Source organism: Episyrphus balteatus, chromosome 1, assembly GCF_945859705.1.
Source record: "Episyrphus balteatus chromosome 1, idEpiBalt1.1, whole genome shotgun sequence".
NCBI classification, from domain to species: Eukaryota; Metazoa; Arthropoda; class Insecta; order Diptera; family Syrphidae; genus Episyrphus; species Episyrphus balteatus.
The window spans coordinates 155,831,516-155,859,502 of NC_079134.1; the positions used below are offsets into that span (position 1 = coordinate 155,831,516).

General features: G+C 29.9%; 1 protein-coding gene and 1 long non-coding RNA gene across 6 annotated transcripts; both read left to right on the top strand.

The window, feature by feature from the left end:
• Positions 1-1,986: 1,986 nt before the first annotated feature.
• On the top strand, positions 1,987-27,968 carry LOC129921187 (uncharacterized). 5 transcript variants are annotated; one of them, XM_056002914.1, is made up of 6 exons: positions 12,353-12,802; positions 13,361-13,910; positions 18,321-18,483; positions 18,542-18,641; positions 26,751-26,957; positions 27,007-27,966. In XM_056002914.1, exons 2-6 carry the CDS (start codon positions 13,806-13,808, stop codon positions 27,827-27,829), a joined length of 1,398 nt encoding a protein of 465 aa, XP_055858889.1. In that variant the 5' UTR covers positions 12,353-12,802; positions 13,361-13,805; the 3' UTR covers positions 27,830-27,966. The 5 variants fall into 5 exon arrangements, with proteins under 5 accessions (XP_055858887.1, XP_055858888.1, XP_055858889.1 ...); XM_056002916.1 differs by having other exon boundaries at positions 12,353-12,764; XM_056002912.1 differs by lacking the exons at positions 12,353-12,802; positions 13,361-13,910 and adding an exon at positions 1,987-2,224 and having other exon boundaries at positions 27,007-27,968.
• LOC129921194 (uncharacterized) lies at positions 6,229-6,837 on the top strand. The gene is made up of 3 exons (XR_008773470.1): positions 6,229-6,370; positions 6,432-6,610; positions 6,665-6,837. It is a non-coding gene; the product is annotated as an uncharacterized LOC129921194 (long non-coding RNA).
• Positions 27,969-27,987: the final 19 nt, after the last annotated feature.

Sequence of the window (27,987 nt, forward strand, 5' to 3'; positions counted from 1 at the left end):
ACGTGGGTCATTTCAAAATGCCCCACGTGGGTCATTTCAAAATGCCCCACGTGGGTCATTTCAAAATGCCCCACGTGGGTCATTTCAAAATGCCCCACGTGGGTCATTTCAAAATGCCCCACGTGGGTCATTTCAAAATGCCCCACGTGGGTCATTTCAAAATGCCCCACGTGGGTCATTTCAAAATGCCCCACGTGGGTCATTTCAAAATGCCCCACGTGGGTCATTTCAAAATGCCCCACGTGGGTCATTTCAAAATGCCCCACGTGGGTCATTTCAAAATGCCCCACGTGGGTCATTTCAAAATGCCCCACGTGGGTCATTTCAAAATGCCCCACGTGGGTCATTTCAAAATGCCCCACGTGGGTCATTTCAAAATGCCCCACGTGGGTCATTTCAAAATGCCCCACGTGGGTCATTTCAAAATGCCCCACGTGGGTCATTTCAAAATGCCCCACGTGGGTCATTTCAAAATGCCCCACGTGGGTCATTTCAAAATGCCCCACGTGGGTCATTTCAAAATGCCCCACGTGGGTCATTTCAAAATGCCCCACGTGGGTCATTTCAAAATGCCCCACGTGGGTCATTTCAAAATGCCCCACGTGGGTCATTTCAAAATGCCGCATTTCGCGGCTGATCGCGCAGCCGGCCGCGAATCAGTTAAATTATTTAGTTTAGGTAGCTATAAGATTGTTTTTTATTCATTAACATTTTCAATATTTTTGTTAAATGAGTATGTTTTTGTGATCCATATTAATCTTTTTGTACTGGTATTTTCCGTGATTTTTTTACGCCGACTTTTTTATTTAATTTCTTAGTTAGTTATACATTTTATACATCAAGGCTTGCTTAAATAAACAGTATGTTAGACAGAAAATTTTCTTTTTATTCAAAAATTAAGGACATAAATTTAATATTTATTGATATTAATTTTATGTACTTGATACCAATAACATAATTTTTTGCATTTTCGCTGCCCTTTTTTTTAGAGATTCAAGCATTTTCAAATAATTAAATCTTTTCTTGTCAGTCAAACTGTATATGAAATATTATGCAGTTTTCAGGTCTTCTTTGTCTTCTTTCTAACTAGAATTTTTGCAACCCTTTAGCAGAAAAAAAAAACTAAAAGTGTCATCAACTATCTACCACGTTAGGCGCATAAAACATTTAGTTATTTTCCCTCACTCTCACCCAAACTAACTATATAAAAGTGTCCAAGTCTCCCAAAGGCGCTGGCAATTTAGCAAACAAAACACTAAAAAAAAAACAAGTCCTCCCAAAGAAAAGTTTGTAGGTTCTCTTCTTCATCAGCTCTAAGTCGCTATCCACCGCCCATTTGTCAAGTAAAAAAAAAATTGCAAAACAAAACAAACACAAAAAACAAAGTGAAAGGAAACAACTTTTTGCATTTTTTGGATACCAAAGAGCTAGATTTGAACCTCTCCTTTTTTCCCTTCCTTCTGGCTTTTAGCCTGTTCTTTCCGATCCTAGCTCCGATGCTGTTAGTGTTTTTTTGTGCGAAGAAAAATCATAGTCCTGCAATCGCCAAGAGGCAAAAATTGTAAAAGTGTTTTGTGGTGCAAAATTTTTTTCCTATAAAGGCAACACCACTTCTAAAGCAAAAGTGTTGGATAGCGGTTTTGGCTTCTACCATTTGAAAAAAAAAATCGACAAAAAAAAAAAAAAAAAAAAATTAAAAAAAAAAACTGCTGAGTGATGAGCCATGAGATGAGAACCTTTTAATGCAGAGCATACCACCACCAGCCAGAGGTCTTGGAATCGGAAGTTGCAGACTTTGCTGGATGAAGTAAAGGCTAACTACAACAACAACAGCAGCAGCACCAACGTCGTTGTAGTCGTCGATAGCCTTTAGTCAATAATGATTTCAATGCAAACAAAAAAGGACTTTTTATGTCCTTTCCTTCTTCGTCTAGTGCGTCATTAAACTGTTCAATTTTTTGTTTTTTTTTTTGTTTTTGTGGACATTTTTCAGTTTGTCAAAGTTTTATTTGTTTATACGACAGAAACAGTTTTCGAAAACTTTTATATAAGAACAATGGCTATCCTCAAGCTGTTTTGTGTGTTGGTGCTTGTTTTGGCTCTTTGCTATCAAATCAATGTGAATTGCTTTGACGATAATTATACACTACTTGTTTCGCACAAATTCAATGTGGGACAGAAGCAACTTTATCGATTTGTAACAATGCCCCAATTGGTCGATAGGGTAGGTGGTTTTTTGTTTTTTTAAATGACTTTTTAAATTATTGATTTTTTTTTTATAATTGAAGGTTGAGCTAAGTAGTTTTTGTTTTTTTTTTTTTTTTATTGCGATATTAATAACCCTTAAAAAAAATAACATGTGTTGATTCACAACATTAGAAATTTTATTTTATTTAAAATAGCCATATAAGGTCAGAGACACGGTTGTATGAACTTCCTCATAAATTACATTGTTTTTCTGTTTTAAATGAACACTGTGGCGTATACGTACTATTTATTTTTATGAAAAAAAAAACAAAAACATTTATGTTTTTCACTTTTTTCATAAAAATTTTAAAATTATTTAACAAAAAATCATCGTAACAGTTTTTGGATCTTCGAAAAAACTTAAGGTTAACCCCTTTTCGAAAAAAAAAAAATACTTTTAAAAAAATTATTTCCAAATTCATCGAGTAATGCATCAAAAGAAAGGTTATTTCAAACTCTGTTTATACAATTGAATAGAATGGCCAAAAACGTTTTAAACAACGTGATCCAAATCCAAATCGAGCGAGACATTTAAATAACAGTCTCTTTAAGTCTTTTTCTTTTTCAAAAAAAAATCCAAGGTTAGGTAAACGCTTTCCGAAAAAAATACATTTCAAAAAAATTCTTCCAAATTCATCGAGTGATACATCAAAAGAAAGATTATTTTAAACACTGTTTATATGTAATTAATGTTTTTTTTTATTTTCGAGAAAAAGTAGATTTCCGAAAAAAAAATTGTAAACAACTTCCTTCAAATCCATCGAGTGAGACATTAAAATAATAGTCTCTTTGAGTCCTATTTATAGTTGAAAGCCATTTAGCTTTTTTCGGATTTTCGAAAAAAAAATCCAAGGTCAACCCATTTCCGAAAAAAAAAAACATTCTACAAAATTTCCTTCAAATCCATCGAGAGATACATGGAAAGAAAGTGTCTTCGAAATCTTTTCATATTCGAAACCCATTTTGTTTTTTTGTTTTTCTGATTTTCGAAAAAATCCAAGGTAAACCCCTTGCCAAAAAAAAAAAATAATTTAAAAAAACTTCATCCAAATACAACGAAAAGACATTAAAAAAATATGCATTTTAAAAAATTTCCTTCAAATCCATTGAGTGGGACACCAAGAAAATGGTCTCTTTTAGATCTATTGAAAATTAAAACCCAAAAATCATATTGCCGAAAAATTTACATTTTAAAAAATTTCCTAGTATTTCTACATATTTTATTTGAACCTTCGAAAAAAATCCAATTTTCGTTAAAAAAAACCAAAGTTAACCCCGTTTCCGAAAAAAAACCATTAAAAAAAGTCATTCAAATCCATCGTGTGAGACATTAAAAAAAAAAGGCCTCTTTAAGCTCTATTCATAAATCAACTTGATTTCGGATTTAGAAAAAATACAACGTTAACCCCTTGCCGAAAAAAATACATTTTAATAAACTTTCTTCAAATTCTTCTTAAAAGAAAGGTCTCATTCATTTAAGACTTATTTATAATTGAAAGCAAAACTATTTTTAATTTTGGATTTTCGAAAAAATAAAATTTATTCTCGAAAAAAATACAATTTAAAAAATATTCTCTTATTTTGTTTGGTTTTTGGAAAAAAAGACCAAATTTTTTTAATTTTCGAAAAAAAATTCAAGGTTAACCCCTTTTGAAAAAAATACATTTTGAAAATTTTTCCTCCAAATCCATTGAGTGATAGGTACATCAAAAGAAAAGTCTCTTTAAAATCTATTCATATTTGAAACCCATTTTTTTGTTTTTTTTTTTTTAGATATTCGAAAAAAATTGATTTTCGAAAAATTCAACACATTCCCAAAAAAAAGGGCACAATAAAAAAAATTCCTTAAAATCCATCGAATGAGATTGATGTCCCAGGACGTTTTAAACTCTTTTAACTCTTTTAAAAATCTATTTTTTTTTTTTATTTTCGAAAAAAACAAGGTTCCATCGAGTGACACAACATAGGAAGGTCTCTTTAATATTAACTCATAATTCAAAACAAATCCATTTTTTTTTTTTTTATTTTCGAAAAAAAAATCCAAGACTAACCCCTTTGCGGAAAATGAATGCATTTTAAAAAACTTCCTTCGAATCCATCAAAACAGGCCTCTTAAAGATCTATTCATAATTAAAACCTATTTTTTTCGGATTTTCAAAAAAAAATTGATTTTCGAAAAAAAATCCAAGGTTAACACCCGTTGCTGAAAAAAATTAATTTTGCTAAGTTTCCTTCAAATCCAGGGAGTGAAACATTGAAAAAAAGCTCAAGACCTATTAAAAAAAAAAAAAAAATTGGAAAAAATCGAAGATAGACCCCTTGCGCAAAAAAAACATTTAAAAAAAAAATTTCCTTCACATCCATCGAGTGAGACATCAAAAGAAAAATCTCTTTATAATCTGTTCATAACAATTGAAATCCATTTTTTTTTTTTATTTTCGAAACAAAAATTGATTTTTGAAAAAAATCCAATGTTAACCGTTTGCAAAAAAAAAAAAAATATATTAAAAAAAACTTACTCTAAATCCATCGTGTAAGACATTAAAAGAAAGGTCTCATTAATTAGGTAAGACCAATTTATAGTTGAAAGTTATTCTAGTTTTAATTTTTAATTTCCGATTTAATGATTGATTTTCGAAAAAAATTCAAGGCTAGCCCCTTGCCGAAAAAAATTAATGAAAAAAAAAATTCTTCCAATTAGACATTAAGGGAATGGGCTTTTTAAGCGTTTTTCAAAATTCTATTTTTTTTTTTTATTTTCGAAAAAAAATTGAAATCTGGGGTTGCTGAGTTAAATGTAATCGAAATATTTTGTAAACGTCATCTCTGGAATTGATGAGCTTAGATACCCATTATACAACATTTTTCTATAGGAAGCTTATCTCACTTTAAGATAAGCTATATAGTGGTTTTCTTCCCCCAAATTTATCGAAAAGTTAACAAAGCGTTAACTTATCATTACTTATGGGTGACACCAATCTAATTGAACCCTCAATAAAATTAAACCCTCTTTGACCTAAATAAATATACGTAATTTTATGCTTTAACTCCTCTTAAATTAGGGTTAATTGAACCTGGTGTTTCTCAAGAAACCAAAATAAATCCAAAAAAATGTTAACCAAAAGGATAAAAGTTTTTTCCAGCCTTTTAGTTTATTACAAACAAAAAAAGGTAAATCTCTTTTTCCTCACGCTGTCCACTCTACAAAATAAAATAAAAACCAAACTTTTTTTCTTAAAGGGCCTATTAATTAAAACTTTAAGATTAGACTTTCTTAAAAAACAAAAAACAATAACAACAAACAAATACAAAATATAGAGAAAGAAATTCCATCATCCACAAAAGTACGTACTCAAAAGATTCTTATTTTGTTGTTTTTCTTTTTTTTTCATTTATAATTTTCTCTTTCTCTCGTCTTAATTGCCCTTCAGTGTGTTGCTCTGTTTCTCTCTCTTTGTTTGTCCAAGTCTTCTTGCTTCTTCGTCCGTCGGGCAATCAGAATTTTTTTTTATAATTTACCCGGCTTTTTCTTAGATTTTCATTTTTTGTATTATTTTTCTTTTTATTAAATTGTTTAATAAATCCTACAAACAAACAAGGATAGAAGAAGAAAATAAAATAGAACAAAAAAGTTAACTTCGAAATGAGTCCGGTATCTGACAGTCATTAAAATGTCAGACGTGTCTTAAGCCGCCCACATAATCAAACCACCTCAATAAGGACCATCAAAAAAGGACGACCAACAACTACGTTAGTGGTCCAATCACTCTGTGAACTTTTGCTTGTCCGACTGTCGTGTACCTACCTACTTTTGGTCACCGTCATGGTGACGACAAGAACGACGACCGCAATGAAAAAAAAAAAGATCCACTCAAATAAAAGCCGCAAAGGGAAAACTTTTGACTCAGCACAGTAAATGTCCTTTAAACCTACTTTTTTCAGTTTTTCCTTCTTTTTTCTCTTTAAAGTACCTAGAATTAATTAAGAATTTTTTTTATTAATATTTTATTTTCTTCCTTCCTCGTATTTCAATTTTCTTTTTAGTGGATGAGATGGTTACCATTCTTTATGGCTGCTGACTTTAAACCTTTAGGAGTTGGTAAACATTTTTGGATATTTTCAAGTGAATACTTCTTTTCAATTCAAAATTTGGATAGTAGTAAACAAAAAAGCTATATTTTTAGATGATTATCAATACCTGATTAATATTACAGACCATGAGGATGGGAAATTTGTAGCCTTAGAGTCAGATCAGTTCTTGAGACCGAGAATTGAATTGATTTTTAGTGAGCCAGATTTGGATGAAAACACATCGAAATTGGAAATTCGTATGAGTTTTCAAAGGACATCGATTTTATTTCAAGTAAGTCCTAAATTAGGTTTGGTGAAAAATTTTAAAGCTTTATTTATTTTATAGAACACAATTGGAAGGGTGTATCGAAAGCTTTTGGAACCAAAATTGACAGAGTCTTTGGAAAAACTTTTTGCAATACTTAATCAAATGCCGAAAACTAAATGTTGCTGCTCTGAATTGTCTTGATAATTTGTAATGTAAATGTAAAAACATATAAGAAAATATATTACTAAGGCCTCAGGACTTACTTGACTTAAAGGTTTTTTTGAACTTTTCTAAGACGGTACCTAGCAAAAATAGGATTTTAACTTATGTGAATGATGATATTGCGATAAGAAACCTTGAAGAAGATCACGAGTGGAAGAAAAAACAGGATCAAACGTCAAAAATTCTCAAAAAGTTGAGTTTTTGAGTTTTCTTTTGCCTAAGAAATTACACCCGACATTTTTAAAAAATACAAGAGGGTCTCAACCAAAATCTGATGTATGTTTAAAATTTTATAGCTCATATCTTCAAGTATGTACAAACTTATACCTACTTTTATGTTCAAAAAAGAATTTTTGTAGGCCTACATTCTTCATAGTATTTTATTGAATTTTATTTTTCACTAGTTAGTTGTGAATGAGACATTTGTTCCTTGAAAATATGATTGCCACCATTGACTAATTACTGTAATTATTCAATGGTTGCCACATAGAAGTTTCCATTTTAATAGTTACAACTCTATAAAATACACTGGTTTACAACCGAAATGGACACTCAATCCCACTATTTTTTTCTTATGTTCTTTGACCTCAGGAACTCGAAAATCACTTTAAAAAAATTTACGATGGATACGTTTTCGAGATATGTATAATTTTTCAAAGTATCTTGTCGTTTTTTTTTCAGCATACTTAGTATTCGAGCTATATCTTGAGTAATAAACAAGTAATCTAAACAGAAACCGGTTCCTGAAAGCTGATCAAATAAGCAACAAACACTGGAATAACTTTTTTGGGTCACTCTAAAAGTTAAGGTGCATTGTATCAAAACACTTAAGAAAAATCGACTTTTTAAAGAAAATTTTTGCAAAAAAAAAGTTTCTTACTGACATATAAGAAATATAAATCTTGCGAATCCCCAAAGTTGTGTAGTGCACTTTCTGGCAAAGATAACAAGACACTTTTCTTCAAAATCTATGGAAAAGTTATAAAGATATGATAATTTTTGTAACGATCAATATTTTCGACTTTTTTTTTGTTATTTTTTGTGTTTTCCTCTATAACTTGAAAAGGAAGCCGAATATGAAAATTTTTATTAAGTAATTTTTTGTAGATTATTAAATTTCCTATCCACATATATCCTTAAAAAAAAATTGAAAATTATTATATTGTAAAAAACTAATGAAAAACTATTCAAAAAAGAGAAAAACATGCCATTTTTGGTGTTTTTGCTAATTAGTCTATTTGTATCTTTCCCATGTAAATGGGAAAAGAAAAAAATTTATCTGAATCGGTGATTGTTAAAACAACATAAGTGACATTTTATTTTTTTCGTAAGAGAGATAAAAACGCTTAAAATTTCTATGTGGTGGTCAAATTTTCAACGCTTTGAAAAGTTTAATACCTCAATTGGCATTCCAAGTGTTAATACTGATTATTATAATATACAAATCCGTAGCCTATTTAAAATTATAGCGGTTTTGGTCTCACGTTAGAAAAAAATAAAAAATGTGGTTTTAACAATCATCGATTCATCTATAATGGTCACAAAAATTGAATACGGCTAAAATTGGATAAAATATGGACTTTCAAAATCTACTGTTTTTGATCTCTTTGAGCCATTTATCTTTTTTTGTTCAGATTAGTTGTTTATTACTCAAGATATAGCCCGAATACTAAGTATGCTGGAAAAAAAAACGACAAGAAACTTTGAAAAATCATGTCTCGAAAACCTATCCATAAATATATTTTTGAATAAAATTTTCGAGTTTTTTGGGCTCAAACCTGTGTATACAATAAGTATAACGGCACTTGGTGTCCAAAAATTTAGTGATACTAATCCTCAAAAAAAAAAAAAATCCCCCAGTTTGTACTTGGGTTGCCTAGTGACATCCTGTCGAGGCATAGGGTTGCCATGCTTTAAATTTAATTTTTTGAATTTTTCCGACTACGCCACCCAGCTTATATGGCAATTATTAGAGATGTAAGAAAAATATTATGTCAGAGAAAGTTTAATTTAAAAATTTGTATATTCAGGATTTTTAAAAATTTGAATTTACAAAGAGGTCAAAAGGATATTTTCTTAACAAAAAGTGATAGAAACAAGATTTATATTGGAATCGATAGATATTGTAAAATTAACTCATACAAACGAAAAAAATCTGCAACTCGAGATATTGACGTTTAAAAGTCAAAACCGTGAAATTCGATGTTTGGTATTTTAAATAATTTTTATCTTCTAAGATAGAAAAAATAAAATAACTTGACACGTATGTATCTGTCAAATTTTTGATTTAACCTCGTTTTTTGGGTTCTGTGTTTTTTTTTTAGAAATTTAGATTTTTACATTTATTAATTTTTTTTTTATGTTATTAACAGAATTGAAAAATTAATAAAAAATAAAATTGTATTTAATCAAAAAAAATTATAGAAAAATTGGCAAATGCATTCTATTAATTTTTTTTTTAATTAATTACTTATTTTTTGTTTTAAGTAAAGTAAAAATTAATTATTACGTTACCTATAAATAAAACATAATGGAAATCAATTCGTTTGTTTTTGGTATATGTATATTTTTAAACAAAACTAAATCTCATCAAAACCTTCTGTCGCAATATTAACGAATCAACCTGTAGGCCCCTATCTCCAAATGATTATATTTTGTGTCTTAACATTCATATATCTTAATTCTATTAATCTCAATCTGATAACACTATCACACCAATATGGCTCAATATTCTTCAACACCTAGCACCTAGATTTGTCTTATAGCATACCTGAAGAGTTTGTTTACACGTGCACAATAACATTCGTTGATATCCCTTATCAAAATAAATTGGAAATTTTATCAAAGAAAAAAACAAATCAGTTTAGTGTCAACGGTCTACCGCGTTAAACGTCAGAAGTGTTAATGTTTGTTCGAATCTTCAAAAAAAAAAAAAAAACTTAAGTTATGAATACTCGTATCCCATTGTTGTCTAGACGAAGTGTTTTAAGAAATAGACAATTTATTTTAATTCTTTTATTTTTGTCTATTTATGGAATATTTATTTTATTATATTTTCAAAGGGTGAGAAAGTGAGTTTTTTTGACAAAAACTCAGAGAACTATATCAAACAAAAATCTAACAAGAAAAATTTAAAAAAAAGACGTAAAGTGTCGTATAAACAATAAATACATGGTTGTTGTTTGTGTGTGCTATCTGTTTAGATAATTATGAACTATTGTTATTGAATGGCAATAATTGTAAAAAGTCACCACCTCATGATTAATAGCAACATTATTTTATTTGGGCCTTAGATGAAAAAAAAAATAATAAAAAAAGTTTTCTTAGAATTGACATTTATCTCCATTAAATATTTTGAAAATTTTAAATTTTTTATTTGACACAGAAGGTAGAAAATAAGATAAAGCTCGAAAATTGTTTACTTTGTCAAAAAAAAAATGATTTTTTGCTTTTCACTGATCTTTTTTTTACTATTATCACCTATTTAACAAAGATAAAAAATCCCATTATGTTATCAGGAAATTATTTGAAGTGCATCTTTCTTATCTAACATCAAAGGATTCGAAATACTTCAAACATAAAAGTGTTTACTCGAGAACGCTGTTAACATCTCCATTTTTGCAATATTTATTCAGTGTAGAATATAGTAAGACAATAATTACTAGTCATTGTCTGATTTTTTTTTTTAATTTTAATTAATAGAAAATTATTATTATCAATACCAAACTATGGCAGTAATTTAAAAATATAGTAAAATAAAAATAAATTTAAAAAAATAAACCTTGGAGAAAGGAAAATTCACAGGTTGTCATTTTGTAGGTTTTAGAAATCCATTATGACTTTCATAAAATTTCAAATTTTTATATTAAAAAAAAAAATATAATTTGCTCATAATATCATCAATTTTGACTGTCTTTTAAAAATTATACTCTTTTACCGAAGCAATTTCTATTAAGAGGCTCTTTGGAATTTTTATTTTATATCAAATAGGTATAGCATTTTTGTCACATTGGGCGCCATTTTTAAAATAGTTTTTTTTTTTTTTACTTATAAAATACCTAACATTTTTTAAGCAGTAATAGTAACTGTATAAAATTCCTGCTTTGAAAAGAAGAAAACAAATAATTTGGCAATAATTCTTATATGTATGAGATACCTAAGAAACCGAAACCTCCTGGGAAATTTGTGTTTTAAATAAATAATATTTTTTCTTACAAATTACCCTAAAACCATTAAAATACTAGGAATTTTATATAATTCTTAGATTTCTTGTTAATTTTATTATATTGAGTAATAAACGACAAATCTGAACAAAAAAGCCGGCGCCTGAAAGCTGAGCAAATAAGCAAGAAATACCATTTCAACTTTTTTGGGTCACTCCACATGTTTAAGTGCAATGTATTAAAACATTTTTAAATAATCGATTTTTTTAAGAGGAATTTTTGAAAAAAAAAACTGTATTACTCAAAGGAATAATCAAAATCTTTCGAATCCTCATAAATTTCTTCAACATCGATGGATAAATTATAAAGATATGACACTTTTTGTAACGAACAATATTTTCGACTTTTTCGGTTACTTTTTAAGTTTTTGTCTATAACTTGAAAAGCAAGCCGAATTTGAAAATTTGTATTAAGTAATTTTTTGTAGATAATTAAATTTCCTATCGATATGTATCTTTAAAAAAAATTAGAATTAAAATATTGTAAAAAAAACTTAAGAAAAACTATTCAAAAAAGAGAAAAAAAACGAAATTTTTTTTATGTTTTTACTAAACGGTCTATTTTTATCCTTTGAGCATTTATAAATATTGTATATGTCACAAAATGGTCACAAAAATTGAATTTTTATGATAAAATTCAATTTTTGTGACCATTTTGTTGAAAGATTTGTTGTTGTTTATCAGTATTCCATAGCATAGCTTTGTACTTCAAGAGCAAGTACCTATGTGTGACTTATCAATGTTCTTACTTATACTTAAGCAAACTTAATCTTAAACAGTCATCATTAATGCCCCCATCTGATCAAAATTACGACTAAACAAAAATGTTTTTGGCATTTTCTTTTCTGCTGTTTTAACACGCTTCACTTAAAACTTCTGTAAATCATCAAAATATAGAAAGAGAATTTAAAAATAAACAAAAAAAAAATAATATTTATATTTTCTTGTTAATGTTCACCGTGAGTCGATCTATGGGGTGGCGATGTGGCACCGAATACACAAAGACGACGAAGTGACGCGACGTGACGTTTTATCCGCTTCCAGCTGTAGAATACCAAAAACACAACAAAAATAAAAACCATCCTCATATGTATGTATACGAGCTGTTCCTTCCGTCCGTCTAATTTTTTTGAGTAAAAACAAATAAGCATTCGACTTGGTATAGCTTGTCTTCTCAGATAAGATGCGGCTCCATAGAAAACATCTTGCTGCTGCTATTCACTTTGCAATATATACTACCAACAACAAAAAAGTTTATTTAAAAATAGCATTTTTGTAATTTATAACAAAATTAAAAAAAAAAAAATAGAAACAAAAATTTTTATATCAAAATTCCTATCAGAATATCCAAGAGTTGATTTCGATTCGATTTCGAGAGCCAAGCATGAGTGTGTCGTCGGTCGTGCGAGTTGCGTGTAAAATCTATAGAAGTGTCTTTTTAGTTAGCGTTAAGTTTTGTCGTACTCGGGGGTCAAAAGGATAATAATTATTCATTTGCATTTCTTATTGATACTCTACACAAAAGAACAAAATTAATTTATCGTTGTCGTTCGAGTCCGAGTATAAGTCGTGCGGATAATAATTTACTTTCCCCTGCCATCCAAGTGTATATAGTTGACGTTTTTGTTCGTTATCGGTTAACACCAACACTCACCGTCAGCCACCCACCCACCTCTCTCAAGGGAATTGAAACTTGTGTCCGATACCAAGGACGAAAAGAGGACAATAATAATTGTATACAGCTCCTTGGGTTCATTTATCCTCACCAAAACGTCAATATTGTTACTTTATACACTCTGTGTCACTTGATTGAAGACTTTAACTAGTTTCGCAAAACTTTTACATTTCGCATTTATCAAAAGCAACACTTGGCAATTTTATTTTCTGTGAAATTGTCATTTTGCAATGTTCTACGCATGACTTCTTATGTTATTTTTATTTATTGTTATACAAACCTTTGTTTTATTTATTAAAAATAATTTTGCAAGTGGCAATTATGCGTTTCGCAAGCTTTGCAAAATTAAACTGATTTTTTACTTCGTTATTGAGAATTCAGGAATGTTTCGATTTTTCCCAAGAAGAGTCAAGTAATAAATAAGTGCTAAAAATCACAATGCGAACAAGTTACAATCACTTAATAAAAGTTGCGAAGTTGCGAAAAAATAAAATTTCAAAAACAGCCTTTGCGAAAATAAAAAAAAAATTAATTTAGAACAAATGCGACTTCAATCGAGTGACTTGGAGTGTATATTCTTTGGTATAATGTCCAGCCAGTCACCACAAAATACTCTGGACAAAGACTAAGAAAGTTATATTCATTATTCTTCCAGGAGCTGCCGCTACCTTCCTTTGAGTCCCCATATCAAGTGTATGTGTGTTTGTGTATCTATATAATATGTAAACGAGCCTGTAGCTGTCCGTCGATAAATCAGGCCAATCGATATACACATATCAACCTACATGTGATGTGTTTGTGAGTTCTATTTTTTTTTTATTTTGCTCCTCCTCCCCCAATGACTACAACCCCAAAGGTTATATTTTTTTTCTGTTGAAACAAAAAAACTCATCGCGCAAAAGGCGCGGTTCGGTTTTTAATAAAAACACGAGTGCATTTCTAAGATATTCGTCGCGCTAGTCGCGTGCTAGTTCCCACAAAAGAGTGACCACAATAATAATAATTTTTTGTTTTTTTTTTGGGTTTGGTGGTTGATTGATTCGGGATATAGTAAAAGATTCGCGCGCGTTCATTGATTCCAATTCAAATTCATAATAATCATGATAAGCTACGAAAATCGTTATACATTTATATATTTTTTATTATCTGGAATTGTTGCTGGTGTTATTATTGTATTAGTTTACATATCAATTCAGGATACAAGTGTGAGTAACGAAGTTTTTATAAATCATCATTTTGTCCTTAATTCTAATATGTAAACATAAATTGAAAAATGTTTACTGGAACACACCCGAAAATTTAAAAACAAAAATATCTTTTATTAATGTTCTTGAAAGGCAATTTCTCAAAGTGTGGGAATATTTTGTTGAATGTTTTGGTTTTATTATTTTTTTGTGATGTTGTGTGTTCTTGTATTTTCACAAAGTAATTTTCTTAAAATGCATATAAACAAAAATGAGAGATATTTAAATAAACAAATTATTAATTATAAGATTTATTTATAAGAAGAAAAACTTTCTAAACATGACACTATAATGAAATTTAAATCTAGTTTTTTTTTATATATCTATATGAGTATCATTTTCGTGGTACATGTTCCAATTTTCTCGAAAATCGATCAAATGATTTTGATAAAAATATTCAAGTACTAATTTTTAATGGTAATACAAATAGAATTGTCTTTCGAATGTTTGAGTAGTTTTAATTTTAACAAATTTCCTTCAATATTAATAAAATACAAAATTTTCCAAAAAAATATTTTTGGATTTAAAAATTGTTTTAAAAATTGTTTTCAAGTTAACAATTAGGCATGACATAACGTTGTTAGTAATGCTGTAAATAAGATACATTATTTTAAACAAAAAATTCTTTTCAAGTACTGTTTTTTTTTTATTTCTGAATTACTCGTAGACGACCAAGACTTTTTCATCGATTTTGTTTACAAAAAAACGATCAAGTAACCGTACCTAATGTCAAAATCTTACAAGATTTTCAAAAAAGGTATTTTTGAATATTTTAGAAATATTTCAATTTTACTTTCTGAAAAATCAATTTTTTAAAATGAGTTTATGAATTTTGTCCAATTTTTCTATACAAAATTTATATATTTTAAGCGGTTCTAACGATTCTAAAAATTCTAAAAATTCCTTTTTATTCAACAAAATAAATTGCATACTTTGTTTTGTGGTTAAAAAAAATTAAAACGTTGTTTAAAATTATTAAGTAATAATAATAACAAATTTTGTATTTTTTATAATATTTATGAATTTCATTTAAAAAAATCTAACTATACATATTTTCTTAATAATTACGGCATCAAAGCCGTAAAAATGGGCCGGTATTTGAAAAAAGTACCTACTGCTGTACAGTACTCTATGTTTTATGGCTAAACGAGCCGTTCTTGGCTTAAAAGATTTTTTTTTTATAATATTGGTTATCTATCGCTTTTTTTCTTACCCGCTTAGGCTAGGCGCACACATGCGATTTTAGTCGCGCGATTATTCAGTCGCAAAAATGGATCACAAGGATTTCAATGACTGTGAACACACTTGCTTCTCGCGATTAAAAATTTGAAAATTGTGTCTAGAGTCATTGAAATTCTTGTCATCTAATTTGCGACTGAATAATCGCGCGATCAAAATCGCATGTGTGCGCCTAGCCTTAAGGCGGTACATTTTTTCGAAAATTGCTGCAATTGTTGTTGACATTTGACTCAAAGTTGTACGATTATTCCGTTGCAAAAATAGATCAAACGGATTTTAATGCCTGTAAACACACATGATTCTAGAAAATAGCCGCGATTTATAATTTGAAAATTGTCCTTTTTTATTGGCGACGCGATTGTTGCAAATTAAAATGGAACAAATGCGATTGCGACTAAACGGAAAACGATTAAAAAGTAGAAGTCGCAAACCGAGCAAATTATGCAAACACATGCGATTTTCATCCACTCGATTTTTAAGACGCAAGAAATGAAACACATTATTTTGAATGCGAGCGCATAGGCACGCGATTTTTAAATCGGATTATTTAAAAAAATGGATCTGGTTCTATTTTTTGCGATTTTTTTTTTGTCGCATATAAAGATATATCATACAGAATGTAATGCATCTGCGCGCACGTGCAAAAACAATTTGGATTCAACTATTTTTAAAGTGGTTCGTAGCTAAACATCAAATAAGAAAAAAAATATTGCCATACACCGGGGATCGATCATACAACTTCTGGGTCACAAGACGAATGTTTTACCAACGTGCTATTTCACTGTTAGAAATTGGGGTGATAAAATGCAACAAAAGCTAAAGTTTTATGTTATTTTTTTTACATTAAATCAACGTTGACCATATTAAATTTTACATTGCGTTTTTTTTTTTCTCAGTGTAGTTAGAAGAGGCAAACTGCGGTCATTATATTTTGCGGGTGGAGAGCCGGCAGTAACATTTTTTAACTAAAAAGTACATTGCCTGACCCGCTGATCAATTTTTCTACATTGCCCACCAAACTGAATTTTTTTCTTGCAAGTAAATGATCGCAAGTGTGTGCATGCACGGTAATTTTTTGTTGCGACAATGACTGAAAATCGCATGTGTGCGCCTAGCTTCAGGAATTTTAATCTAGGTTTTTTTTTAATACTTGTGTAGAAATAAAAAAAAATGGTTATGCTGTTTAAATAATCTTAACCACTTTCTTTTGAAGATGTTGGATTACCGTTTCAATATACTCATGATTAATTTCATACATTCAAAGAAAAACACAACTAATATTTTTAAAATTTTTTCCAGTGCACTCAGTAATCAATATTGCAAACAATGAATTTCAAATTAAAGGCTTGGTTCATCAGTCATCATACATTGTAGTATGTAGGAATATAATATCCTTACCTATCCTTTTTCTAAAGTGTCATATTGATTGACCATCATACACATGGTATAGTGTTTCCCCAAAGGAGCAAACGCAAACACCTACTCGTATTTTTTTTTTTGTTTCTATTTTTTATTAAATTATTAAGTTTATCGCTACAAATCGGTAATTAGTGCGCCTATCTTAGTAATTTATTTTTATAACAACTACTATTAAGTCCAAACTGACAACGAGAATTTACAATGTTGCTATAGATTTTGATTTTTTAATATATAGCAAGAGACTAATAGCAAGAGTTATTATTAGTATGATAGTAGTAGATTCTTATCTTGTTGACACTCAAAAAATGATTGATGACTATGATTTTTGGGTAGACAATTTAGTTTAATTAAAGTACCTACCTAACTATGATTTCTGTTATAAATTTCTCATGTGCATATTTTTACATATCAAGTTATGCATTCGTACAAAAAAAAAAAGTTGAGATAACATTTTTCCATGACATTACGATGGTAGACAATGCCAAAAAAGTGGGTCCCGGAAGTCCGTCTGTCTGTCTGTCTGTCAGTCTGTCTGTCTGTGTGTCTGTATAAGGAGCTACAGCCTAAACCGATTAACCGATTAGTGTCAAATTTGGTATGTAGGGTTATTTGGTGACTATATAAGGGGTTTTTGGAATTCATTTTTCTGGACCAAAAATAACGGTACTTGTCATATACCGATTTAAGTAAAATTGAAATATCTCAAAACGGCTCTAACGATTTTGTTTAAAAAATTCAAATATAAGTTTTAAGCTAAGGTCTATCTTTCAATGAAAAAAATTTTTTTTTGAAAATCATTATTAACGGTACCTGCCATAGAACGGTTTTTTTCAAATCCGATTATCTCCGAAACTGCTTATTCGATTTCAACGAAACTTTTTGTGATGAAGCACTTATATAATTTAAATATAAAGCAAACATAAAATTTCCAAAAAAGTAATTTTTGGATTTTTAAAAAAATTAAAAAATTTTTTTTTTTGAAAAATCAATTTTTCGAAAACGGGACATTGAATTTTTTTGAAATTTTGTTTTTAGATGTTGATTAGTGATTTCTACAAAATGGCATACCAATTTTATTTTAAAAGTTTTTTTCCAAAAAATTATTTATAAAAAATTAGTTTACGATTTTGAATTTTTTTTTTCTAAAAATCATGTTAATATATCAATCAAAACTGCATTTTGGAGGGCAATTTAATTTTAGATTTTATTTTATTTTTGTAAAAAACGAATTTTATTTTTTTTTCCAAATTTCCATATAAAAAGTCTTAAAAATTTAAGCAACTTTAACTCTAAGAGCAAGTTCGTACGACCCAGTCGTGCATTTTATTAGTTCAGGAAATAAATCAACCCTTCTTGCATGTTTTAATATCAAGACCTTACAATTGTTTATACTAGACCTTCCAAAGCTATCAGAATTGTGGGAAATGAAAAATGTGTAATCCTTAAATAGTTGAATAGTACCTAATATAAATATGACAATGTCTAGCCTTACAATTTGTAACCGGAAATCATTCAAGTTCATTCATTTCTTTCTTTTTTTTTTTAAACAAACTGCCTTTGACTTTGTAAGAAGAAAATGATAATCTTATTATTGGTTCTTTTGTTTCTATATCAAAATCAATAAAATTATTTATTTCTTTGTTTCTTTGACAAAATCATAAAAAAATTTTCAAGTTCATAGATTATTTTAAAATTTTTTTTTTATATTTCCAGAATGAACATCTTGCAGCAGAGGTTAGCAAAATTCAACAGACATTGACATTTCTCAAGCCCAAGAGAGAATGGAATTACAGCAACACATGGCAATTCATTGGGGATCCGTATTATCGACAGCAAATTTATTCAGCGTATTTTGATCCAAGAACGGAATTGTATAGTAAGACAATGATTTTGTAATCTCATGGTTGGATTTATGTTTTGTTTTTTTCTTATAGATCCTAGTCACTTTGATGCAAATCACATCTCTTATGGATCAATTAGAGTATTTGCTGTGCTGCCTTTGCGATTGCAAACAGATATCATTTGTTATATAAAGTAAGCATAAGTAAGAATGGAAATGGTAACGGAGTTACGAATAACAGAGTTACGCGCGACAGAGTTACGGCCGTCAAAGTTAGGCGAAACCGAAGTTACGAAAAACTAGATTTACGAATTCTAAAGTTATGTTAAGCTATGACATGTGATTTTTGGGTTGGCAACAATTGCGAGAAACGATATGGAATTATGGAAACATAAATAAGAGAATATCGATACGTAGGTGCAATATTAGTTGGACAAATAAGAAGTTAATTTCAATTATGTCCCCCAAACTTACATAAGTATACTTATGTTTTTTTTTTCTATTTCAACGTTTTTGCGATCTTCTCCTAAAAACAAAACCATATTTGTATATCTATACCTATCCAATAAAAATTTTACAAGATTAAATAACACCCATTTTCGCTTTACTCATTTAGTTTGACCAATGAGAAAAATGTTAATCTCTTGTTTGTATTTCCATAATTCCATATCGTTCCTCGCAATTGTTGCCAACCCAAAAATCACATGTCATAGCTTAACATAACTTTAGAATTCGTAAATCTAGTTTTTCGTAACTTCGGTTTCGCCTAAATTTGACGCTCGTAACTCTGTCGCCCGTAACTCTGGTATTAGTAACTTCGTCGGTTTCCCGTAAGAATGTACATTTTTACCCTTCTTTCGAACTAAATTGTTAACTAACTATATGTATATATGGCGTCTAAAAAGTGCACTTAAGTAGATGGGCATGGAAGTAGAATAATTTAAGTGTTCCTGTGCTGTAACACTCATAGCTCTACGTTCTGCCTTTCATGTGCTCTCATATTATTCAATTGTTGAAAAGTGAAAGTCATCGAAAATTATTATCAATTAACACTGCTTCACACGATAATCATTAACTTTTTATCTTAAGTACCAAATCGAATAATCGAATGCCAATAACTATAACAAAAGTTCACTTACAGATAAGATTCCTATAGACTTAAGATATTTATCGATCGGAAGATGACAACATTTCAACAAAAATTTCAATAGGGTACCACTAATATTACTCTAGTATTACACACTTTTTCAAATACACCCATATTTTCTTTACTTCTAAAAAAACCCCCTTTCACATAAAAAAAATTTATAGACTTACATTATTCGTAATACCCATTGGAAAGAGAACATAATTTAATGAATTTCGTAAGGGTACCATTTATACCTACCATTGATTTTATCGGACTTATCGCGGATTTTTCCCTATTTCCCAAAAAAACACCCTTTAACCTTAAATATTTTTATAGACTTTTTGGGTTCTTGGTTTATGTTATAAATGAAACATTTTTACCAAATTTCATTGGTGTAACAATTTTTTCCTAGTTTTTGTGGTACTAATTCCGAATTTCATCATTTCTTTAAAAAAAAACACCCTTTCACTCAAGATAATTTTGTACACATTTTAAATTCTTAATTCTTATACCAACCAAAACATTTACATCAAGTTTTAAAAATTAATAAAATTTAAGTCAGCTGTTATGATACCTTCCTCACACACAACTTAACTCATCAAAAAAAACACCCTTTCACCAAAAATAATTTTAAAAACTTTATGAATCCTTTGTCCCTGCTTTATCTAAAACCTTCATCCCGAATTTTATAAGTGTAGCATGTTTTTCACATGGGTTTCGGTTATATTTTACATGTTGAAGTAAAAAAACAAGCACCCTTGTTTTCAATCGGCTATAACTTCTCTTAGAGCAATCGTATTGAAATTATTTTTATGTCATTAGAATCAGCATCAAAAAATACCTTGAAAACATGTGTCGTATGATGATATTCGACAAACAATTTTTTTCAGTATATTTTTGACCTTCACCCCTTCCCTCTTGTCCGCGAAAAAACACCCTTCCACCCAACTTTTTTTTATAGACTTTTTTTGTACTTGGTTCTTATCCCAAAAGCAAACTTTTTGCCAAGTTTCATGAGTGTAACAATTTTTTTTTTTATTTCTTGATTTTATGTACTATTTTACCTGTACTATAAACCAAATAACGAAAAATATAAATCAAAAAATTCATTTTCTAAAAAGAAGAAGAAAAAACAAAAAAACCATAAAATATTTCAAAAAGTCCCTCCATTTAAATCTTAATCAAAATCAATCGATGTCGATTTATTTTTAAATAATTTATTTAATATATATTTCCCCAAAATCAAAGGTGACCCGAAGGAGTCTCATAACTGTTTTTCTGTTTTTTTTTTCAATAACTAATACTATTTTTTTAGAAATCTGTTTTTAATTTACTAAACTTTAAGCATAGTGCTATCAAAATATTGATATAGGTTCAGAAATCGCTTACATACCGATGGTCAAAAATTAGACCAGAAATACAGAAAACACGAAAACACGTGGTACTCCGCGAAAAGTTAATGAAAGACTGCGAAATTTCACCACAAAATTTCTTTAAATCAAACTAAGCTTCTTTCTTCATCCAAACTATTCTTTATTAAGGGCACGATCATACCGAAAAACGCAAAGTCAAATGTGCCCCGGTGTCAAATGTCTCCCTGCTTACCCTATTGAGATTCTATCATCAAACACTAAAGAAACTATATCAAAATGGTCTAAGCTACCAAAAAATTATACTGAATTGCTTAGCTATATTTATGGGTTTCTAAAGAAAAATAGTAGTTCTTAAACTGCAACAGCTTTATTTCACATATCTAAAAAAAAAAAATTGAAAAGTGTAGAAGTTTCTTAAATTTTGATTTAAAATGTTAACTTCCGGTTTTCTATAAAAAAAATAAATCGATTTCCGGTTTAAAATTTATAATGAAAAAGGACTCCTAATTTTCCAGATATTTAAATAATGTTAAAAGAATTTTAATACCCCTTTATTTAAATTTTTGCAATGAATTCATTCCCACAATTTTTCCAAAATTTTACAACTTCAAAACTCAATCATCAAGAATTAAAACTCAAAATCCTTCTAGATGTATGATTACACGTGAAATGTCTTATTTGGTTTTCAAAAATTTTTTATTGGTATTTAGATAATTCGCAATTTGGTCTTTTTGTACACTGGCGATTAGAATATTACTGAAAAATTTAAAGAATTCATTTTTTTGTATTCTTTTTGTTACGACTGTCTTCACTGTTAAGTAGCTTGCAAATGTTTTGTATTCTTAACTTCAAAGTATCTTCAACCATAGCCGTATTTAAGGGGGGGGGGGGGGTTACAGGGTTTAACCCCCCCCCCCCCGAATTTTTTTTTAGAAAATCATATGATGAGAATTTGAACAAATACAACCCTAATACCTACTTGTGCATATGCCGAACTTGATGGATTGCTTTTATATTTTAGTGATAAATCGAAAATCTCCAATTTTGTGGCGGTTAAGTTTCAAAAAGTTTTGAACAAAATAAAATATATGAAAAAAGTATTTTTTTTTTTTAAGAAGTACCTACTGATTTGTATGAAATTTTCAATCCTCTTATAAGTGGGATCCATAAGTCGTACAAAAAAATAGAAAATTATAAATTGATTGTCTCTTCTTTTTAAGAAAGTATACAATTTGTTTTTGCTAAAAGAGCTCACTTTTGAAATAATACGACATAAACAGTTGTATGCTAAATAATTTTTTTGGTCAAATTCAGATTACTGACTTGTAAAAGCTTGTGGTAACACAGCAAACTAGGCTGAATATGAACAAGAAACGAGAATGCAAGAAAATTGTTCCTTCAACCTAAATATTGGAAACTTTCATTTTTAAACGATATATATTGACGTTTGGGTTGCACTTTTTCTGTAGATAATTTGATTATATAATAATAAAATGAAACAAAAATAAAAAATAAAATTTTCCAACAAAACTTTAAGAACGCTTGTAATAATAAAATCTAAAAAAAATAGTATGAAATTACCCCAAAAATGTGAAAAATTAAAATACTTAAAAAAAAAATAGAGCTCCTAGAAAGTAACCAGTGTGATTATTAGGCTAAGTGAACCCAAATGCATTAGATTCGATAAGAAAAATTTTGAAAAATGTTAACAAACAGTTAAAATAAGCATAACTTTAAAATTAGTACGAAATTACCCCCAAAATGTGGAAAACTTAAATATTTCAAAAAATAGAGCTCCTAGAAAACAATTAATGTGATTTTTAGGTTTACTGACCCCAAATACATTGAGTTTATTATATACTTTTTTTCTGGAAAATTCTAATAAACGCTCAAAATAAGAAAAACTTAAAAATTAGTATTAATACTTCCCCAAATATGAAAAAATTAAATATTTCAAACCTAGAACTGATAGAAAGAAACCAATATTATTTTTGAGCTTACTGAGCCCAAATCTATAAAATTTGATATAGCTAAATCTTTCTGAAAAATTTTAAAAAGTTGAAAATTGTTGGCCAGTGTAATATCTAGTGTTTTTTATATCATATTTTACGAAATAGTTTTTTGTATAAGGGGTAGGAAGTCTTCTACAAAATTTTTTTCCTCGCTTACGCTCGCATGTAAAAATATATAAAAAAAAAAAAATTTTGCTCGGTCTGAGCTAACCCCTCCCGAAATGAAATCCTAGCTACGGCTATGTCTTCAACCACCTTTCCTTCCATTTTCACCATAAAAGACTTTTTTTTTAGCCTAGTTGGTAGTCTTGTGTAGATTATGTTTATATTTAGAAGACTGCACCCATTGTGTTTTATATTCCCCATTCTTCGAATATAAATTCGGTATCCTCCTCTTCTTTTTTCGCTGTAGCATTTTTGATCCTTGCCTGGAGAATGGATTAATGAACAACATTCGGGACTACATGCGATCGCCTATGATTTTGTTTTACGAATTGGAGGTTTGAGTTTGATTTATTTCATTTTTATTATATTTATTCCAGTTCCGTGAAGTATAGCAAACACGATAGAAAACTCATCTAATTAGAATTCCTCGGATAGTTTTATTGAAGTTTACAATATTGGTTGCTGAACTTTTTTAACAGTTCTGGAAATCACTTCTGAATATTTGGGTAAATTAGTTCAAAATCACAGAGCTTAAGTTTGTTGTTTAAAGTGTAATTTTCAAAGTTAAAAGTATTATTTTTAAGTCGTACTTTGCGAACCTTTATCAAAGTCTTCTTATAGTAGAGTAACTAAAGCAAATTATTAGGGAACCCGGCCGAACAGCTCTGATTTTGACGATTTTTTTTTTCAAACGTAGGTGATTTAAAATACTTTAAAGTCTTTAGATTAAAAATTGCCGGTGTTGCCGTATTGTTTTTTAAAATTAAAATTAAATTTTTTTTTACAAAACCATTTTTTTTGCTTAAATTTCATAAAACAAATGATAGCAAAAGATTCTCTAGGTAATTTAAGGAAAATATATAAAAGGCAGTAAGGGACAATCTTCTTTCGTTTAAGCGATAAATGCAATTTTCTAACATTCTGACCTGAAAACAACGGCAACACCTACAATATTTTAAAATACATTTTAAAAAAGCCAGAAGGTCATTCTTATCTCTTAAATTTAAATCCACTAAATTTAATCAAGACTTTTTGAAAAAATGGTCCTCAAACTCAGAATTAAAAAAAAATGTTATTAGAAAAATTTAAAATGACTTTTTTCCAAACTTTTTCTAATAAAATATGAATTTATTTAAAAAAAAAGTTTTTGGCCATCAATATTATCAGTTGAATTTCGAAGCAAAAAAGGTAAAATATATCACACTTTTAAAAAAAAAATGAAAAATTACTTCAATTTCAATGGTTTTTTTTTATTAAAACTGAATTTTTGCATTGAAATAATTAATTTTCTCAAAGACTGTGGTAAATAGGAACTTTAAATTTTTACTTTTTAACTTTCAACAGTAAGGGTTATTAAATGAATAAAAAATAATTTTTATGTTTAGATGTTGAACTTTAAAAAAAAAATAAGTTACATTTTTTTTCAAAACTTTTACTAAAAAAAGTTCTTCGAAAATGAAATACTTTTTAAATTTTTTCATAAACCGTAATACATATTGACATTTCCTTTTATAATTTGAAATCATAATAAATGCGGCCAAAAAAATTTGAAAATAAATGCATTTTATATTACGACCAAGTTTAAAAAACGACATTTTCAAATTTTTTCAATAATTTTTTTTTTTTCAAAAATCTGAGTTCAATTGCCATTCTTTCAAAAGCCGTTCATTCAATTATCTTAATTTTAATTTTACTTATATGACTAAGCTTCTAGCTTTCTTAAAATGTATATTTGAATATTGTAGGTGTTGCCGTTGTGTTCAAATATTTTTTTTTGTGTTTGAAGTCAATTAATAAGAAAATTGCATCTATCGCTTGAACTATGGAAGATTGTCCCTCACTCCCATATATTTTTTTTCCTTGAATTTCCTAGACAATCTTTTGGCATCAATTAATTTATGAAATTTAAGAAAAATTTTTGAAAAAAATTTGTTTTTGTTCACAAAAATCTTCAATTAAATTTAAAAAATCAAAACGGCAACACCGGCAATTTTTAATCTATAGACTTTAAAGTATTTTTAATTACCGACGTTTGAAAAAAAAATATCATCAAAATCTAAGCTGTTCGGCCGGGTTCCCTAATATTGCCAATTTTTGAGCTTTAGTTACTCCACTATTAGAAACATTATAGAATGCTTCCTTTATTGGCCCATCTAGCTTCCTTTTTTAACGGACCAGGATACCTTTTGCTTTTAAATACTTTTCAAGGGGTTTTCATTCCTATTCAAAGACCATGACTTCTTGTCAAAGCCATCTTTCAAGAATGAAATATTCTTCTCGTTTTGGAAAACTCTTCAAAGAAGATAAAGCCGTCAAACACTTTACGTATAGTGCTTCTTTGATCAATTTGAGCTTTTAAAAGTCTTCTGTCAAAGTATCCTTTCCTGCCTACATCAACATTCAACATATTGACTATCCATAAAGGTTTTTTTTATCCTGTTTTCAGTTTGAAAGAAACACTAAACCAAGGCTTTAAAGACGTTACACTTTCAAGACTTTTCACGTTGTTCACTAAAGTTTGGTTTATGAGGGCCATTTTTGAAGCCTTAACCTAAATAGTTTAACTCTGCATTGAAGTAGATATTAATTAATCTTGTGCACTTCAATTTTAACGAGAATTTTCAAAGACGCTGTTATGTTTTCTGCACCAATTGCAATACTTGCATTTTGCGTGTGTAAACGTAAACCTTCTAAACACTTTAAACAGTCCGTTTTTACTATTATATTTCCTTAAGTAGTTTTTTTCATCCGCTTTTCTTCTACAAGCCCAAATTATTTTCTAATTTAAAACAATAGATTATTCTAATACGTCTTTAATATACTTTCTAATCCTTAACATCAATAACTCAGAATATTCTTCAATTACAGTCCTCGCATACGTATGGATAACGGCTCATACTATATCAAGTGTGATACTGATGACATAAATCTCTCTTAGATGGACTGAAAAAAAAAAAAAAAACGTAAACCACAAACAACTGTTTTGTTATACCTTAAACTTTCCCACACACAACCATATTGTTATAAAAACTAACCTCCACTAACTTTTCAATATCCTTAAAAGCTTCACACACAGAAAAAAAAAAAAAATCAACTTTGTTACTACAAAACTTACATCTATTACTTTTGAGAACTATTTCCTATTAAAAACGCCCCCGGCGCGCCGCCGTCCAGATCCGTCGTCCGTTTCGTTCTGTACGCTTCAAGAATCAATTCCCTGCCAACATAGATTTCCTCAACCTCGCAACCATGACGCAGAGTAACTTTTCCTTTAATGCCAGCAAACTTTTAAAATTTGTTACCCTAGCCAGAGAGTAAGAGCCCGCCACAAGAATCAACCGCCATAGGAATTCCTTCGTGACATGCATTTCGTGTCCCATGAAAATAGATATCCCATTGGCCTGCCACCTTAGGTGTCAATAAATCAGTTCGATAGGAACGAACTTAAAGACCACAAACACCGATGACGGTGAAAAAATACCGCTATACCTTTTCTAAAACCACCTTTTCGCCTACTCTCCTCTCTTAGCCATAAAACCAAAGATTTACTGCCAAAAGGTGTGGTTCTTAACGGTTTTTTCTTGTTCCTAACCAATTTTTTTTCTTCTTCTTCCTCTACCACAGATACGAAGATACTTTCATCGAACAGGTAAAAGCTTACGAAGCCCTTCCCATGCAAGAGCACGAAAACATGAAGTTTTCCGGCTACACCATAATGTGTCCCCTACGAATGCGGCGCGGCGGGGCCATTGTCCATTTGCCCGAGTCGGTGGCCATAATCTACATGGCAAATCCGTTAAGCGAAGAGGTGCCAACATATGTGCCAATCAGGTAAGTCTCTTGTATTCGTCGGATCACCCTTCAAACTTTATACCTTTAGTTATTCGAAGGAAAATGTCCTGGCGAAACCGAACAAAACTTTGGCCATTTGTGTGGGCCCATTGCAGCAGCATTATAGCCAGGTTCTCCGGATGGTCGAATTTATTGAGATCTATCGTTTGCTGGGTGCTGACAAATTCTACTTCTATCGTCTCGAAGTGACGCCTGAAATTGACAAGGTTCTTGGGTATTATGAACGGGCCAGACTGGCCGAAGTGAACGCATGGAATTTCTATGGTTATGAGTATAACGCCGAGGTGCATTATTCCGGCATCATGGTGCAGATAAATGAGTGCATGTATCGAGCGACATTCGTCGATGGGTACAAGTATGTTGCTGTTGTGGATTTGGATGAGATTCTGGTGCCACTCAAGTGCAATACACTGTTGGACTATTTGCGGGGGGCAGAAGATGGCCGGACGAGTGCGTTTGTCTTTAGGAATGTGTTCTTTTTTAAGAAGGGTCCGAATGATACTATGAGTATGCCACCGGGGGCGCACAATCGATTTTTGTACACTCAGGTGAAGGTGCAGCGGACGTTTCTGCCATTGCCACCGCATCAGAGGAGCAAGTGTATTGTAAATGGGAGGACTACGATTGAGATGGGTAATCATCAGGTATGGCGTCAGTTGGAAGGGATCTCGGAGACAAATGTGCACATTAGGGATGGACTGATGTTTCATTATCGTGAGAAGTGCATCGGGTGTAGGGTTGACCCGTTGATTGTGGACTTTACGGCGAGGCGATTTGGGTCGATTATATGGGACCAGGTGGATGATGTGTGTGTAAAGGTTTTCCAAAATGGGATCTGTCCGGTGGATTGATGGGTGGAGTTATTTTTGTTTTTTTTTTAAATATTGATTGGATGGAAGGAGACAAATGGGTGTCTATTTTTAGTTCAATGTTTTCTGCATGTTTATGTATAGGTAGACAGAAAGAGAGAAAGAGTTTACGAATTTAGTAAGAATTTATTTTTCATATG

Coding starts and splice junctions, on each gene's coding strand:
- LOC129921187 (XM_056002912.1), top strand. CDS start 2,057: ATGGCTATCCTCAAGCTGTTTTGTGTGTTGGTGCTTGTTTTGGCTCTT. Junction 18,484..18,541: donor TCCAAGAACGGAATTGTATA/GTAAGACAATGA, acceptor TTTTTCTTATAG/ATCCTAGTCACTTTGATGCA. Junction 26,958..27,006: donor CCAACATATGTGCCAATCAG/GTAAGTCTCTTG, acceptor TTATACCTTTAG/TTATTCGAAGGAAAATGTCC.